The sequence below is a fragment of the Leucopleurus acutus genome (genome assembly GCF_964270905.1).
Source record: "Leucopleurus acutus genome assembly, chromosome: 13".
NCBI lineage: Eukaryota > Metazoa > Chordata > Mammalia > Artiodactyla > Delphinidae > Leucopleurus > Leucopleurus acutus.
Window position 1 is genome coordinate 64,994,595 of NC_139155.1, and position 16,981 is coordinate 65,011,575.

Here is a 16,981-nt window from a genome sequence, read left to right on the forward strand (position 1 = left end):
CATGTTCTTCGATGGAAATGAACTCCAAACTATCACTTCAGGTCAGCTTCTTTTGTTTCTTAAAGGGCTCACTCTGCACACATTGGCAGAGGCAGACTGTGTTCAGATCATGGAGGCACCAGGTACCAGGTGGAGGAAACAACCAGGGGGCAAGCGATCAGGCCCCTGTACCCCATTCCCGCCAGTGCCTGCCAGCGCCGAGCTGCAGCCCCCTGCTGAGTTGGACCCCTTGCTCCTCACTGCCTGGCCCGGGCCCCACGGCTGCCCTATCACTGCCTGTGCTGGCTGTCAACCCCAGTCCCTGGCCTCTGCTGCTCGTCTTCCCTGCAGTCCCTGGAGAGGCAGCCGGGGCTGCACCAGAACAGCACCTCCTCAGTTTTCTAGGCTTTTCCAGCGGCCTGGGGCACTCACTTACTGAGCTTGGAGTTTCTGACCTCAGGCCACTGCTCTCAGGGGCACCTCCTGCTGCTCAGCCTAAGGCAGGGTCGGCTTTGAGTAAAGGCCAGGGCGGCTTCCCCTAACAGGCAAGGCCCAGGCCTGTGTCCAGGGCCTCCAGGTCTCCTGTCCCCCTTCAGCCAAAAGGATAATAAGGGGCTCCCATGTGAGTGGCCTTTCCTAATTTCCCAAGCAATTTCCCCAGACATTACCTCGTGGTATCCTAACAACACTGTGAGGTAGGTGTTAGTGGCCTTACTTTAAAGGGGAAACTGAGGCCCAGAGAGGTAAAGTAGGAGATTTCCCCCATGGTCACACAGCAAGTTAGCCGCAGGACCGGTGCCCGTCCTCACCCCACTGCCCTCGCTCCCAAGCCGAGGCCTTCTCACTTTTCTTCCAATTCTTCTTCTTCTACACTTTTCCTCTCCCGTCTCCCCTCCCCTGTCCTATCAGAGGACAGGCAGGTTAAGAGGAGCTGGCCTGGGGCTCTGCCAGACCTGTCTGGGACCTGAACGGGAATCAGCTTTGCCAGCCCCCACCACCCCTCGGCCGCTCAGGAAGTGGCCTGTGGCTCAAGGATCAGCTTGACCAGCTGTGTGTGTGCAGGAGAGGGCGGGGTGGGCCCAGCAGGGAGAACTCTGCTCAGGGCCAAGGACCCTCTTCCGTCCAGAGGAGGGCTTTGGCGGGGGTTGGTGGGGGCACAAATGCCGGGAACCTCCCTGCTGTGTGCACTGTAGGAGGAGAGCAGGGTGGGTAGGTGTGGGAGCCTGTGTGTCAACACAAAATGAGGCAAAATTAGAGTGAACCAGTGCCTGGCAACGGTCAAAGGTGTACACTATCTTCCCTTGAACTCTCCGGTGGCACTAAACTTGAGCCTGGCACAGCTGTGATTTCTCAGAGCACAGGGGGATTTACAGCCAAAGTAAACAGAGCTGAAGCTTCAGGGCATGTGCTTATCCCTTCAGGGGCCCTAGCCATGCTTTCAGTTGTCAGGTGCTTTTGGAAAATTTGCAGAAAATACTTTTACAAGTTGGTTGAGGCCCATTGTGTTTTTCCACTGCAAATTTCCTCCGTCACACCTCTCCTGTGAGCATTTGGGCATTTGGGATGTGGCTAAGGGGAAGGTAAAATTGGGGGATCACTAATGTGTGGGTTGAGTGGGATATGCCCACGGGCTTTGAAGTCACTCCTGTGTCTGCTATCTTGGTGCATAAACGGCTTCCTGGGACACACTTACTGCTAAAGGAGAGGTGGGGGAATCACCTCTTCTGTGTAGGAAACATAAAATAATTGTCACAATGAAAGGTAATCAAAGAGTGTGCAGTCCAAAAATACAGGGGCGGGGTTGGGGGAGGGAGTATTTGAAAGGTGAAGGTGTGTCCAGCAGTTAAGAAGAATGTCAGGATATTCTTGAGCTTGTGGTACTTTTTTATTTTTTATTTAGTTATTTTTTGCGGTACGCGAGCCTCTCACCATTGTGGCCTCTCCCGTTGCAGAGCACAGGCTCCAGACGCACAGGCTCAGCGGCCATGGCTCACGGGCCCAGCCGCTCCGCGGCATGTGGGATCTTCCTGGACCGGGGCACGAACCCGTGTCCCCTGCATCGGCAGGCGGACTCTCAACCACTGCATCACCAGGGAAGCCCGGTCCTTGTTTTTAAAATTCATAATTTCTCAATCTAAATAACCGCTTTATATATAAAAAAAGGTTGCTTATCATCTTGAGTGTGTTGACAATGACCCGGCTTTTCTGTTCAGCCTGCTTTTCCAACAGACTCTTTAGTCAAGACTCAACGCCCACCCCCCCACCCCGCCCTGGTGCTTATGGGTCAGACTCTTATTGGCTGTTAACAGGGCCCCTGATGTTCTCCACAGCTCTGTTCTTACACCAGGCCATCCCTTTTGCTGCTCTTCAGGACTGAATACCCCACCTAATGCATGTGAACTGTAATGTGACCTGAGAGCTTCCTTATTCCAAGCTGATTCCTGCAGGAATCATCACCCCCAAGTCACACAGGAGGAAACTAAGGCCAAGGCCAATGCTAAGGCTGAAGGAGGTGACAGTGTTGAAAATGACAGGATAACGTGAGGGATGAGGCCAACGCAATTGGTGAGGACAAGACAGCTGCAGTGCTTTGTCCCATGCCATTCCAGCTGGTGACAAAATAACTGTCTCTAACAGATTCCTGGCAAGGGCTCCTCCCAGACAGCAGCGGCCTTCCTCTGGAGCCAGAAATGCCTCCATTTATATGGTTTCATTCACAGGCCACCTTAGCTCTACTTAAGCAGGAAAGCTGAAATGACTTGCCCAAGATCACTCAGCTAGTAAGTGACAAATCTAGGATTCAAATCCAGGTCTCTGGACCCAGAGCGCGGACAGGGAGAACGAGGGCAAACAGACTGGCAGCCCATCAAGCCAACCTGGCCCTGCTGGCAAGTGGTGGCAGCAGGCCCTGGTTGGGTAAGGTTGGCTCCAGTCCCTTCCTTCCCCAGTGGCTCCCCAAGCCACGTGGACTGGGCTTTCTGGGAACACGTCGTTGCATTACAGGGCCCCACACCCTTTAAAAGCACTTTCAGCGTCTCACTAGGTCTCTGTAACCACCTCCAGAGAGGGTAGAGCTGCAATTACTTTACAGATGACAAGGCAGCCTCAGAAAACTTTGGGGAGCTCAATAACCTCCCAACTGTGATGTTCCCCGGCGTTATCAGCGGTAACTTGTCCTACGGTGCAGGGGCCATTCACCTACGGCCATAGCAGTTTCTATCGGAGTAAGACCACCAAGGTCCTCACCTGGGACCCCAAGGTGCCCTGGCAAAGGATGAACAAAGCATGAACAATATGGGGGGAGGTCCCGTGTGAAGTCTCCTATTGACAAGGGTTACTGTGAGGCTTCTTGCCCTGACCCCCTAGTCTTAGACTTGGTCCACCTCACCCAGAAGCCCTGAAATGGGTGGCACTGGGGTGTCATGACAGGGACTTCTCTTAAAACCAGTCTCTAGTTCTCACCAGGGTGGCCTCCATGGTGCTCTCTCCTCCTCCCATTGGCATCCCGTCCTTGCGCTGCTACTGTCCATCTGTCCCTTCCTCTTTCCCCTCCTTAACCCAAAGGTAAGTCTCCCACAGGTAGAGGGAAGACTCAGAGTGGTTGAGAGCTCTAAGCGCCAGAAAGAGCTGTGGTCAGACTTCCACCTACACGTGAAAGCAACCTCTGAGGACCCTTCCTGCTTCAGAACTGGGCTCTTGACTCAGGTCTCCTCCCTGCCTGCTCCCCTTTCCCTGACCGTTCTTCCCCTCCCCTATCCTGTGCGTAAAAAATATTGACCTTCCAAAAATGAGTAGGGGTAGGGGTCTATTATGCTTTGCTCAGCGATGGTGCGTCTAGTGCTAGTGAATGACGCCATGGACTCAGCTTCGCTGGGAGGTCTGCCCAGCTCTGTTTCTTCCACCTCCCCTTTTCGCTCCACTTTTTGAGTCCACCCTCTTCTATTCGCATCTTCCTGTCTCCCCCTCTGGGACCCGGCACAGTTCCTTCCACTCGACATGGCCGGAGACTGCACTCTCTCCCCTCGCCCGGTGGGGGGTCTCAGCTCCGAGGCCCCAAACCCTTCCCTTCCGCTCCACAGGCCCCGGCGCTTTCTAGGCCCCCCTCCCGGGTGGTTTTCCCGCCCCTTCCCTTCAGCCTAGGCCGCCGCCCGGCAATAACTCAACCACCCACCGCTCTCAGGGGCCCTGGGCAAGACGGGCGCGCGCGTCACCAGACCGTAACGGTCCAGCACGCTCCGACCGTTGCCATGGCAACGACCCCCTCCCGGCAAGCTCCGCGCGCGGGGCCTGGCAGGGCAGGGGCGAGGGCGGCGAGGTGGTGGGTCCGCCCACAGTACGCTCCGCGCTCCGGGCGGTGCTCTGAGAGACTGTGCTCTGAGGGGCGGGGCGGGGCTGGCAGCTCCCAGCGTGCTCCGCGCGGCGGGGCGGGGCCTAGAGGGGGTGGCCTGGAGCCGGGCGGCTCGAACGTCTGTGTGCTGGTGGTGTCTGCCGGAGGGGCAAAGTGAGGGCTGATAAAATGCTGTGCCAAGGGCCGGCATGAGGCACGCGTCCAAGAGAAGGGCCGTCTGGCGTTAATTTTTGTTTTTGTAATGACCTTTTTATTAGTATGGAGGTTTTAATTTATTATTATAGAGAATAATATACCAGTACTCGTGTATCCCCCACGTGGGTCGGGCTTAAGTGAAGCCCTCGGGTGCTTCCACCTCAACCTCCACGCTTGGGAATTTGGTGTTTGCCGTTAGGTATGTGTTTATAATTGAAGGAAGTCAGAACAGTCACCCCCAAATATGCTACTCTGGCATATTGACTATTTTGAGTCAGACGCTGGAAAAACAGCAAATGCAAGAAAAACACTGATTTTCTTTCTTTTTTTTAAAGAAAAAAAGTTCTTATCTTTTGCCCAGTTTTCTACTGCGTTGCGCTTTTTTCCTTACCGATAGATTCTCAGACTAGTTTCACTGGGGATTTACATTTTTAGGCGTAAACCTGGGGAATTTTCTTGCATTTCCTCTCCGGTGGCCTTTTCTTGTCATTTGTGAAGAACGCTTCTTATTCCGTGGCTGCATCCTAGCAGGGTCTCCGTGGCTGCATCCTAGCAGGGTCTCGAGAGGACGTGACGCATGGTCTTTAATCATCACAAAGCCTTCGCTCTGTGTTATAGTCAAGGGCTCTTTACAACCAACCGCGAGCCCAAACACAAACGTTTAGGGAATGGCCCATAAGCGTCCGATACAGCACAGATGAAAGCACACCATGCTTTCAAGTTTCTCGGGGTTCCCTCACCCACATTTCTACTTTCTTTTTTTTGGCTGCGCCCTGGGCATGCGAGATCTTAGTTTGAGGACCAGGGATCGAACGTGTGCCCCCTGCAGTGGAAGCGGGGAGTCTTAACCATTAACCGTTAGAGAAGTCCCCACGTTTCTATTTTCAACAGAATTATTTGCTTATAGGTGGGGTGGGACAGGGAAGGGAGGGCAGTCGCCCAGGGCTCCTTACATGAGAAAGAAGGAAAGAGTTGAAGGAGGAGAGAAAGAGAAAAAAAGGAGGAAGGGAGGGAGGAAGGAAGGAAGGAAAAAGTGAGGAAATCAAGAAAGAAAGAAAGAAAGAAAGAGGAAATCCAGAAAGAAAGAAAGAGAAAGGAAGAGGGAGGAAGGAGAAACAGAAGGAAGGAAAGAAGAAAGAAAGGTAGAAGAAATCCGGAAAGAAAGAAAAGAAAGGAAGGAAGAAAGAAAGGAAATCAAGAAAGAAAGAAAGGAGGAAGGGAGGAAGGAAGGAAGGAAAGAAGAAATAAAAAGGAAATCCAGAAAGAAAGAAAAGAAAAGAAGGGAGGAAGGGAGGGAGGGGCTTCCCTGGTGGCGCAGTAGTTAAGAATCCTCCTGCCAATGTAGGGGACATGGGTTCGATCCCTGGTCCGGGAAAATCCCACATGTGGCAGAACAACTAAGCCCGTGCGCCACAACTACTGAAGCCCGTGTGCCTAGAGCCCACGCTCTGCAACAAGAGAAGCCACCACAATGAGAAGCTCGCGCACAGCAAAGAAGAGTAGCTCCCACTCGCCACAACTAGAGAAAGCCTACCCGCGGCAACGAAGAACCAACGCAGCCAAAAATTTAAGAAAGTAAATAAATTTATAAAAAGACAGAAAGAAAGAAAGGAAACCTCTGGTCCTGTGCTGTGTGCACCAGGATGAGGGACTCGATGGAGGCAGGGCTGAGTCTGGAGGCTGGTGAGGCTGCCAGGCCATCGGGGTCTTGGTTGTGGGGTAAGAGGTGCAGGAGGTGGAGGGACAGCACTTGGTGATGGAGGGTCTGGCCTGAGCCCAAGGGGCGGGGATTTGGGGGGCACGCGAGGAGGGCAGAGGGTGGTCCCAGTAGGAAGTTGGGATAGTTACTCAGGGGTGGGGTGGGCATGGGAGTGTCTGTGTGTGTGCTTCTGTGTGTGTGTGTGTGTGTGTGTGTGTGTGTGTGTGTGAGAGAGACTGTGTGTGCATGACTCTGTGAGTGTGTGGGGTTGTGTGTGGGGGGTGTGCGTGGCACAGGCATGGTGGAAGGGAAGACAGAAATCCTTAAGAACCTGACATATGCGTCGCAGCGGACTTGAAGGACAGTGAAAGCTGTCTAGACTGAAGGGAAGCGGGGGTGGGGGTGGGGGTGGGGGTGGGGAGGTGGCCCCGCCAGCTGAAGAGAGCAGGGGTGGGAGTGTCCATCGGCTTGCACCGCCCCATGAAGGTGGAGGAGGACCAGGCTGGGGACCCTGCTTTTGAAAAACCAGTGACCGGCCCCTCACAGGGGACAGAGGCCACAAGGTGTGATGGCTTGGCTGGGTGCCCAGCCAGTTGTGGAGGGAGTAGGCTTCAGGGAGGGGCATGGATCAGACCATGGACCCCATTTTGGAGGCCTGAGTAGAGGGCCGATGGGAAGCACGGGGATGGTGCTTGAGCTCTTTCTGGACCTGTACTCACCCCCCTGCCCTGCCATCTACACTTTCACCAGGAAGAACAGCATCCCCTTTGAGATGCACCCTGTGGAGCTGGCACAGGGTGAGCAGAGCTAGGTGGGCTCCACGGAGGGGCGCCCAGGGGCCAGACCCTGCGCTGAGCCTCCTCTGCTCTCTGCCCCCCAGGGGAGCACCTGAAACCTGAATTCCTGAAGGTGAACCCCCTGGAGAAGGTGCCTGCCCTCAGGGATGGGGACTTTCTGGTGGCCGAGAGGTAAGGTGCCCTGGGTCTGGGGCTCATTGCTGGGCGGAGGCAGAAGGAGGCAGACAGAAAGCTGGTAGCCCCTGGCTTGAAGATCTTTCCAGACTGCTGGGCTCCTTCCTCCTTTCAGCGAATCCAGCTCAGAGGGCTGGGAGCTGGACCAGGGGGCTGCTTTGGGGCTAAAGCTGGGAGCTTCAGAGTGGAAGGGGGTGTAGGCCACCCCCTAGGCCTGGACAACCTGGATGCAACCGGGGAAGACCCAGGCTTGTGGGGAGCCCCTCCCCAGATGTCTGAACATGTCCTTTCAGAGTCACAGGAGCTGGGCAGCCCTGGGGCTGCACTGGGCTCTGAATGCCTGTCCCCTGTTCTCACTTTTTGCCCATCACTAATCTATCACAGCTGTCTTTCTCCTGAGCCTGAATGAAACCTCAGAATCCTTCTGAACGCAGAGCCCCAGAGGGCATCGCTGATAAATGGCTGCTGAGGGAGGGGTGAAGAGGAGGTTGAGGAGGCTTGGAGGGCCCCAAGATAAGCTGTCGCCTCTCTTCCCAGCCCAGTCTCTCCTGCCCCACTTCTCCGGGCAGCCTGTGGATGCTGTGCAGCTGCAGCAGCTGTTGGGGAAGCTGACGCCCGCTTTGCAGCACCTGGATCAGGAGGTCCTGGCGGCCAGACCCTTCCTGGCCACTGAGCAGGTCTCCCTGACAGATCTGATGGCATTCACAGAGCTGATGCAGGTGAGGTTCTCCTGCCCACTTGTCCTCTGGGGCTGCTCTGGGCGCAGGCTGAGCCCAGGCCCCAGCTGCCCTGTCTCCCCAGCCCACTGCCGTCGGCTGCGACCTCTTCCAAGACTGGCCCTGGCTTGCTGTGTGGCGAGCCTGTGTGGAGGCCACCCTGGGCCTTGAGCTCGTCCAGGAGGCCCACAGGTGAGTGCTTCAGCCTCGGGACCCCCAAGAGGCCAAGTGGGACCCCCAGCTGGCCCAGAATCTTGTGCAGAGGGTGAAGGAGCGGCTCCGCTGAGGGTCTGCCGCGCCCCTGCGCTCTGCCATCTGCAGTAAACACTCTGTGTGCCCCAACTCGTGTCCAGCCTCTTTCTGTCCCGGGAAGTGGGCTCTCCCCATTTCCAAATGGTCAGGGGATCTCCTGAAGTCGCGCAGCTCAGAGTGAGCAGCGCTCAGGCCCCCACAGTGACCTTCCTCTGCCGCCAGGTGCTGAGTCCAGGTGCTCGGCCTGGCCACAGCCGGTCCCAACCCAGGCTGGAGGTTTCTGGGCTCCTCTGCGTGGCCCCTTGAGTCCCCTGTGGCGTCACCCCAATGCCCTGACAGCCCCCTGGGCTCCTGTTTCTTTCTCCCCACCCGTTTCTAGCCACAGTTCAGGCTAGATTGACCTGTGGATATCCCCGCTCCCTGCTTCTGGAACCCTCCTGGGTTAGTTCTCATCCCATCCTCACTCTGGACCCTGCAACGCCCCTTCGATTACGTTCTGCCATGAAGGCCTGGCCATGGGAGTGCCCACGTGGAAGCCCTTCTCAGACCCGGGCCAGGAGTACAAACGGACACCCCCACGGAGGGAAAGGGCAAGGTCACAGCCACCCCTGACCCCTTGGCCCCAAGCTACAGGCCTCTCCCCAGCCTGTTCCTGGGTTTCCTCAGAATCTTTGCTGCTGTGAGAATTCCAGGCTTCTCGGCCTCATGAAAACACCAAGTGAACAAGAGGTTCCAGAACGCGGGGGCCTGGGCCTGGGCTGGTGGGCACAGGGCCAGGGCACAGGCTGCATTCTGGTTGAGGCTGGGTGTCTGCCGGCCGCAGCGGGGGCCCAGCATGGGCCTGGAGCTCTACCTGGACCTGCTGTCTGCATCGTGCCGCGCTGTCTACATCTTCGCCAGGAAGAACAGCATCCCTTTCGACTTCCAGTTTGTGGATCTGCTGAAAGGTCGGCATCCGCAGCTGCCCGGGTAGGAAGGCAGGACACAAGGTTGGGGTATTTCTGAGAAGCGGAGACAGAGACAGAGGAGACCCCCACAAAGTCCACAGGGGAAGAAAAGCTTCCCAAGGGAAATGTTGGTGGTGCTCCTGCCCCGCCTGCCTTTGCGGGTCCCCACGGACTCTGCCCCACTGTGAACAGGCTCTTCTGGGGGGAAATGAGAGGAAGAGGGGCGGAGGGACCCCCACCTAGCGCCCCACCTTCTCCTCAAGGGTGCCCAGCACCTCGTCAACTGCAGCACCTGCCAATTAGTTTGGCAGAGGTCGCAGAGGCGCACGGTTATTCCTCATTTACTTCAATCCACACCCGTTCCCCCGCTCCAAGTGTTCAGACCTGCTCAGGGTGACCCCCAAGCCTGGGTGAGGTCCGTGGCCACACTCTCCATCACCACTCCAAGCTGCTCTAAAACCTCAGCTTGCAGAGGCTGGAGCCTCCAGAACACAGAGGAGGAGACCCGGGAGCCCTGGACATTATCGGGGTGGAAGTAGAGCCCCCTGAAGTGTTTTCAATGTAGGCAGCTGACCAAGGAGGAGTTAAAACTCCCCCCCGACCCCCCCCCCCCCAAACGCACACACACATAGGGTTCTCTGTTCGGATCACTTGGATTGAGTGCCTATGGGAGGCTCCCTTTTGGATTCCATCTGTGTGCTGGGGCTGGGGCTCCTGTGCTGGCACCTGCCCTGCTCCCCTTAGAGGGGCAGGGGGTCTAGGGGTGGGATCCAGGCCCCTAGGGCTTCTGTTGATTCACAGGCTGTGGCTTTAGGCCCAGAGTTGGGGGTGAGGGCTGGAGGCCTCCAGCTTCTGTGAGCCATAAAGGTTGTCCTGGTCACGGAGCCTGGGATGGGGGCAGGCGTCCTGACCTGGTCCCTGTTGGGCCGCTGATTTGCCCCCTTACCTGGGGTGAGCCATGGTTTTCCTCTGGGACTCAGTTTCCCTTCTTGCGAAAATGGAGAGAAAGGCATTTCTGCCTCTGGGAGGCCTGGGTCTCTCTTCCCTGGGGTCCCAGCAGCCTCAGACCTTCCTGCACCTCTCAGGTCACCACCACAGCAAGGAGTACATCGAGATCAACCCCCTGAGGAAGCTGCCCAGTCTCAAAGATGGGAAATTTGTCTTATCTGAAAGGTAGCGGTCTTCCCTGGCTCTCCCACCATGTGTCTGCTTTTCCTGGGAGAGTCAGTGGCAGCCCTTCTGCTGGTGCCTATTGATTTTTTTTTTTTTACTCTGGAAAAGTTCACACATACACTTAAGTAGAGTAAATAGTAAATAAGAAGGAGTATAATGGACCCACGTACCCACCCCATAGTTCCAACAGTGGTCCACCCAGGGGCCCATTTTGCATCATCTATACTCCGCTCTGTTCCCCTGCCTCCTGGCCACTCCATTCCTTCACCTGTAAATGTTAAGGAATGACCTTCTAAGAGATAAAGTCTCTTTAAAAAAAAAAAAAAGCATCACCACAATACCATGATGACACCTAAGAAAATTAACAATAATTCCTGTATTTCTTCATATATCCTGTTCATATTCGACAGTCTCTGAATATCTCAGACATATTTTCTTTGCAGTTCGTGCCTTGGAATCAGGGTCCAAATAAGCTGCAAAGAGTGCAACTGATTGATCCACCTCTTCAGTCTCTTTTCATCTCCAGCCCCCTCCACGCCCCACCTTGGACCTTGGACCTTTGCATTTTTGCCATGGTTGAAGAAACCAGCTCTTTTGTCCTGTGGAATTTCCGATGGTCTAAATTTTGCTGACTGAATCCTCATGGTGCCGTGTAACGTGGCTTTCTGTCCCTTCATTTCCTGTAAATTGGTAGTTGGATCTCAAGGTTTGGTAAGATTCAGGGTTCATTGTTTCTCAGCCTGCTTCACAGGTGGTCTCATAACTTAAAGTATATCTCCCAAGTGGACCATGGAAGTCTGGGTGGCCCAGGGCTAGGTACATTTCTAGGACTGCTGTAAGAGGGTAGACTGGCTGGCTTAGAACAACAGAAATGTATTGTCTCATGGCTCTGGGGTAGAAGTCCGAAATCAAGGTGTTGGTAGGGCCATGCTCGCCATGAAGGGGCCAGGAAGGATTTGTCCCAGGTCTCTCCTAGGTTCTGGTAGCCTAGGGTGTTCCTTGTCTGGAAGATGGCCATCTTCTCCCTGTGTCTATTCACATCGCTTTCCCTCTGTGCATGTCTCTGTGTCCAAATATCCCCTTTTTATAAGGACACCAGTCTTTTTTAAAAATTTTTTAGCTGCATGGATCTTTGTTGCTGCATGTGGGCTTTCTCTAGTTGCGGTGAGCGGGGGCTACTCGTTGTTGCGGTGCACGGGCTTCTCATTGCGGTGGCTTCTCTTGTTGCGGAGCATGGGCTCTAGGTGCACAGGCTTCAGTAGTTGCAGCACATGGGCTCAGTAGTTGTGGCTCGCAGGTTCTAGAGCACAGACTTAGTAGTTGTAGCGCACGGGTTCAGTTGCTCCGAGGCATGTGGGATCTTCCCGCACCAGGGATCGAACCCATGTCCCCGGCATTGGCAGGCGGATTCTTAACCACTGCGCCACCAGGGGAGTCCCGACACCAGTCATTTTGGATTAGCATCTACTCCAATGACCTCATTTTAACTTGATGACCTCTGTAAAGACCTTCTTTCCAAATAAGGTCACATTTTAAGGTACTGGGTATTAAGACCTCAACATGTCTTTTTTGCGAGACACAATTCAACTCATAACCGTCTGCTTCCTGGCCCCCCCCCAAATTCATGTCCTGCTCATGTGTGAAATACATTCACCTCATCCCAGCATCTCCAAAAGTCATAATCATCCCAGCATCACCTTTAAGTCCAAAATGCCATCCTCTAAATCATCCAAGTCAGGTATGGGTGCGATTAGGGTTTGATTCATGCTGGGTCAAAATTCCCTTCCATCTATGAACCTGTGAAACCAGACAACAAGTTATCCTGTTTCCAAAATACAGTGGGGGGACAGGCATAGGCTAGACATTACCATTCCAAAACAGAGGATAGGAAGGAATAAAAGGCTCGTGCATCCCCGGCAAGTCTGAAACCTGGCAGCACAAATTGCATTCGGTTTTAGGGCTTGAGCATTGTTAAAAATAAAAATTCAACTGCGTAAAATTAAAGATTCAACAATTCATGAACAGAGCAGCATCCCACCTGGAAAGGAGCTCTGATGAGCTGTACAAAATGAAAGGCTTGTTATAGACAGAAGGAGGCAGGGAAAGGAAGTTTCTAGCAAAGAGCGGATTGTTTTAGTCAAGATCACCTTTCTTTGGGGGAAGCCAGGGGTCTATCAGGCAGATGACCTCACTAGTGCTGGCCAGGTAATTCCAGATTAACTGGTTCAAGGTCACATTCCTGGGAGAGGCTGAAACTGCAGTTAGGTTAAGGTACTGAGTCTCGGTTGGCTGATGTGGGGCTTAGCACAAGTGACCCCATTTTGGGTCTTTCGTTTCTCTTAACAAAATGATCCTCTTTAGCTCCATACTCTGTCCTCTGAGCCTATCAGGGTGTTGGCCCCACCTTTTAGAACCAGTACCCCAGGCCTGTGGTGGCAGGACAGCCCTACTGGCCCCTGAGCCTCCCTCTGGGTTATTCTTTCCTCTTCTTGAAGGTTGAATAGTCCCATCTGCCCATTTCACAGAGGTGTCTGACAGCCTTCGTTCATTTCATCCCATCTGTCTCCTTCAGTACAAGCTGTCAGTGTTTCTGCTGAAATGGTCCCTTAGATTCACAAGTCACCTGCCTAATATCTTTACCAAGTGATTATCCAGCCACACCCTTGGTTTTCTCTCCAGAGCAGGGCCCCCACCTCTGCCCTTGGCCTTCTTATTATGCCACCTTCTCACCCTGCTGGTCCTTCCCTCCCACCTCCCAGTCCTGGGCCTTAGAACGGCTGTGAATCCACTACCATCCCCCTTAGACCTTCTCCAAAGACCCACCCTTCCCCCATCCCTCCAGCCTCCTGGCCCCTCTGCCCACAGGTGTCTATTAGGGCACTGAGTGAGGGGCTAAGGACACCAGCCACGCAAGGCAGAAACTCCGCTCAACTAGTTTGAGTTTACTGGGGGATGTGACAAGCCAGGGGAATCTGGGCCTGGCTATGGTGGTGCTGATGCTTTCCCCCACCAGCCCACCTGCCAGCTTCTCTCAGCATTTTCTCCTATTCCCACCACCAGCAACAGCTCTGTAGCCTCATCTTTGAAGCACCTGGTCCTCGCAAAACGAGCAACCCCTCCTTCGTGGGTGATCTGAAGTTCTCAGGAAGGACAGGGATGGGCCCAGTCGAGTCACCTGCTTACTTGTGGGCCTCTCACTGGCCAGGGCACTGGGACCCATGACTGCCAGTCACCCGGGCCAGGATCACTGTTGGTGGAGCGGGTCCCTACGGGAGAAGTGGGGGAAAGGGTGCTGGCCAGACAAAAGGCCAGATGCCTGTTCCAGGGTCATCCCAGGGACTGTGATGTGGGCTGGGCCCTGTCTGCCAGGAGGTGAGGCTCCTCCGGTCACTGTAAGCTCTGATTCACCCTGGGGGCAGGGGCTGTCAGAGAACGTGCTGGTGTGTGTGGTCCCCGCTTGGTATCCGAGCTCCCAGTGTGGGAGCCGGGAGGGCTGAAGGCAGGGAATAAGCGTTGAGGACCATAACCTCCAGGTGCAGGATCAAGAGACACGGAAGTTGTGGCGGTGGGGGCGGTGGGCAGTGGGCATGGACAGAGCAGTGCAGGCCATCTCTGGCTGTCCCTGACCTCTCCCCAGCCAGCCCGCACCCTCTCCCCGTCACTCATGGGTTCTGCTTTCTCCAGATTTCCCGCGCCCCCTCTTACCCCGTGTTTCCCTACGTGTTGTGCCGTCTGGACTGCCCTTCCTGATGCCATCCACCAACTCCCACCTGCCCCGCAGGGCCTCTCCCTGCCCTCGCTGATGGGGGTGGACTGACTGCCTTTCCCGGGGCCCTTGGGGCTCATCCTCCTCCAGGTGGGATGTCAGTGCCTAGAGCCCACCTGTGGCTGGAGGGCCCACATTGGGCCCAGCCCCGCTGGATGGTTCGTGTAGAGGGTTGGGGAGGCCAGAGGAGCGCCCTGACTGTCCTCTCTGCAGTGTGGCCATCCTTTTCTACCTGTGCCGCAAGTACAGTGCGCCCTCGCACTGGTACCCGCCAGACCTGCACACGCGCGCCCGCGTGGACGAGTTCATGGCCTGGCAGCACACAGCCCTTCAGCTACCCATGAACAAGATACTCTGGATCAAGGTGAGCAGGGCCACAGCGGGGGCTCAAGCAAGTGTCCCTCCCTCCCTGAGCCTCATTTCCACAGCCCCCTTTCCTGCCTGCCTTACGGAGCTGTGGGGAGTGTGAACCACTGAGTTGGAAAGAGCCTTATGAAGACAAGGTGAGGGGTGCCCAGGAGGGGCTGGTATCACTGAAGCCAGGATAAGAGTCAAGACGTTTCATTCCAACTAGAAAATATCACAGTTGGGAATTCCCTGGTGGTCCAGAGGTTAGGACTTGGAACTGTCACTGCTGTGGCCCAGGTTAAATCCCTGGTCAGGGAACTAAGATCCCACAAGCCATGCAGCAAAACACTCCCCCCCCCCCGAAAAAAAACACCCCAGAGTCAAAGGGCCCATAAAGGCTACCAGATTTGAAGATGACAAATAACCAGTACATGTGTCCCTACTTCTTATCCTATGCCTGTGACAGATATCAGTAATCAATCATAGGATTCTTTCCTGCTGGGACCTCAAATCCTTCTGAACAAGGGCCCCAGGCAACTTCTACCAACCAGAACTGCTAAAAGAGGCGACACCACTTTACATCCTTGGTACTGTCCACCACCTCTCTAGCAGAAAAGGGTACTGAGACCTGGAGGGTCAGATGTGGCCTCCTCTCCCTCCCCTCCCCTCCCCTGGCCAGCTGCTGATCCCGATGATCACGGGTGAGGAAGTTCCAGCTGAGAAGACAGAGCAGGTGCTGGCAGAGGTGACTAACAACCTGAAGCTCTTCGAGGAAAAGTTTCTGCAGGAGAAGATGTTCATCACCGGGGACAACATCTCCCTGGCCGACTTGGTAGCCCTGGTGGAGATGATGCAGGTGTGCGGTGGGGTGACGGGGGGATGGAGCCTGGACAGAGGAGGGACTCCTCTGTGACCATAACTTTCAGAAAGGCTGGTGAACGGGGAGATATGGGGACTGTGGGAGCCACGCCTGGGTGTCTGGCCTTGACCCGGGGGCCACAGGAAACACAGGTTTTGAATCGGGGAGGATCGTGGTCATTCATGCTTCACCAAGAGTCCTCTGTGGGGGCAGGAGCTGGAGGGCCAGCGTGGGACAAGGAGAAGAACACAGTGTTTCTTGGTCAGTCGGCCAGGATCCTGGATGCCTCCTCCTCCCGCTGGACTCTCCGGAAATTGTCCAGAGGTTTCCAAAGTGTCCTTCCAGCCAAAGTGCCTCTTTTCCAGAGCTCCAGACAGATAGTTGTACAGAGCAGCTCCCTGGCTCTGGGTCTGAGGGGCATCCGCTGTGCATGGGGGGACACACGTGGGTGTGGGGCGGCATTTATGTGGTTTCTGTGTGCAGGGGAGGGTGACCAGTTCTGACCTAGCTGGTGTGCAGGATGCTGTTGAGACCCTGGCCAGTATGCAAAGTGGCCCTGGTCAGTGTGCAGTGTGGACCAGCACCGGGAAAAAAACATTCCAATCTTTCTGTCCCAGGTGGTGCAGTCCCCTCAGTTTCACCCCCCACCCCTTAAATTTCATTCACAACCCCCCAAACATCTTGTGTGCATGTTTCTTAGGCTGCCTGATGGCTTTCTCGTCCCCGCCCCTGTGCTTGATCACAGAGGGAGGTTCAACAGGGGGGAAAAATAACTGAATTCCTCCCACCCTCATCTGGGGACAAGGGGTTTCCCTGGAAGAGGGCAGGACCCCTGGGAGGTTTCACGCTGGAGAAGTGGGAAGCCCTGGGCCAGGGGTCCCTTAGAGAGGGATTCAGGAGCCTTGGAGCAAGACCAGCGACTGAGAGCCCCCAGGGATCTTCCATCCCCACCCACATGTGTTACATGGCCTGCAACCCCTGACCAGGCCTCAGGGGTTAGCCAGCTCACTGTCCACAGGGACAGATGGGGAGAGCCCTGCAGCTGTAGGAGGGACGCAGGTGGGGCTGGTCCACAGGCTGACCATGCCTACCTCTCTGTCTCTCCACAGCCCATGGCGGGCAACCATAACGTCTTCCTCAACAGCTCCAAGCTGGCCGAGTGGCGCATGAGGGTGGAGCTGGCCATCGGCTCCGACCTCTTCTGGGAGGCCCACGACCGGCTGGTGAAGTTGGCGGAATGGGACTGCTCCACTCTGGATCCGATGGTCAAGGAGAGGATCTGCGATTTGCTGCAGAAGTTCACGTAGTAGCAGCCCAGCCTGCGGGCCTGGCCAGCTCAGCCCCCGGCGCCTCCTACCTTAGGGGAGACGCTGAAAATCACTGTTTTTCAGTGAACTGGAACAACCGCCACGGTTGCTGAGCCTGGGACACACATCTGATGTGGTGGGGCTGGGGGGCGGTCACGAGTCCCCCCAGCTTCCAAAAAGAATTTGAAAATTAAAGGTTAAACATGATTAAACTGTCAATAATAAGAGTTGAGACTTCAGTGCTCTACTTTCACTAATGGATAAAATAGTGAGACCGAAGATCCCCAAGGAAATGGACGATTGAGCAACACCCTAACCCATCGGCCTGCCAACTACGCATAGCACCGCGCCCGCAACACAGAGCACACGTTCTTCTCAAGGGCACACGCAGTATTCTCCAGGCTAGACCCTTTTTGAAGCC

The 16,981-nt window shown here is 55.2% G+C and overlaps 2 protein-coding genes across 2 annotated transcripts; both read left to right on the forward strand.

The window, feature by feature from the left end:
* Nucleotides 1–6,906: 6,906 nt before the first annotated feature.
* On the forward strand, nt 6,907–8,389 carry LOC309970976 (glutathione S-transferase theta-2-like; the record flags this gene model as incomplete). The annotated part of the gene is made up of 6 exons (XM_082853737.1): nt 6,907–7,018; nt 7,102–7,189; nt 7,308–7,386; nt 7,762–7,911; nt 7,994–8,100; nt 8,383–8,389. 6 exons carry the CDS (start codon nt 6,907–6,909, stop codon nt 8,387–8,389), a joined length of 543 nt encoding a protein of 180 aa, XP_082709863.1.
* A 606-nt stretch (nt 8,390–8,995) lies between these two features.
* Nucleotides 8,996–16,560, forward strand: LOC309970977 (glutathione S-transferase theta-4; the record flags this gene model as incomplete). Its single annotated transcript, XM_082853738.1, has 5 exons — nt 8,996–9,107; nt 10,193–10,280; nt 14,260–14,410; nt 15,074–15,250; nt 16,363–16,560. 5 exons carry the CDS (start codon nt 8,996–8,998, stop codon nt 16,558–16,560), a joined length of 726 nt encoding a protein of 241 aa, XP_082709864.1.
* Between the last annotated feature and the right edge of the window lie 421 nt (nt 16,561–16,981).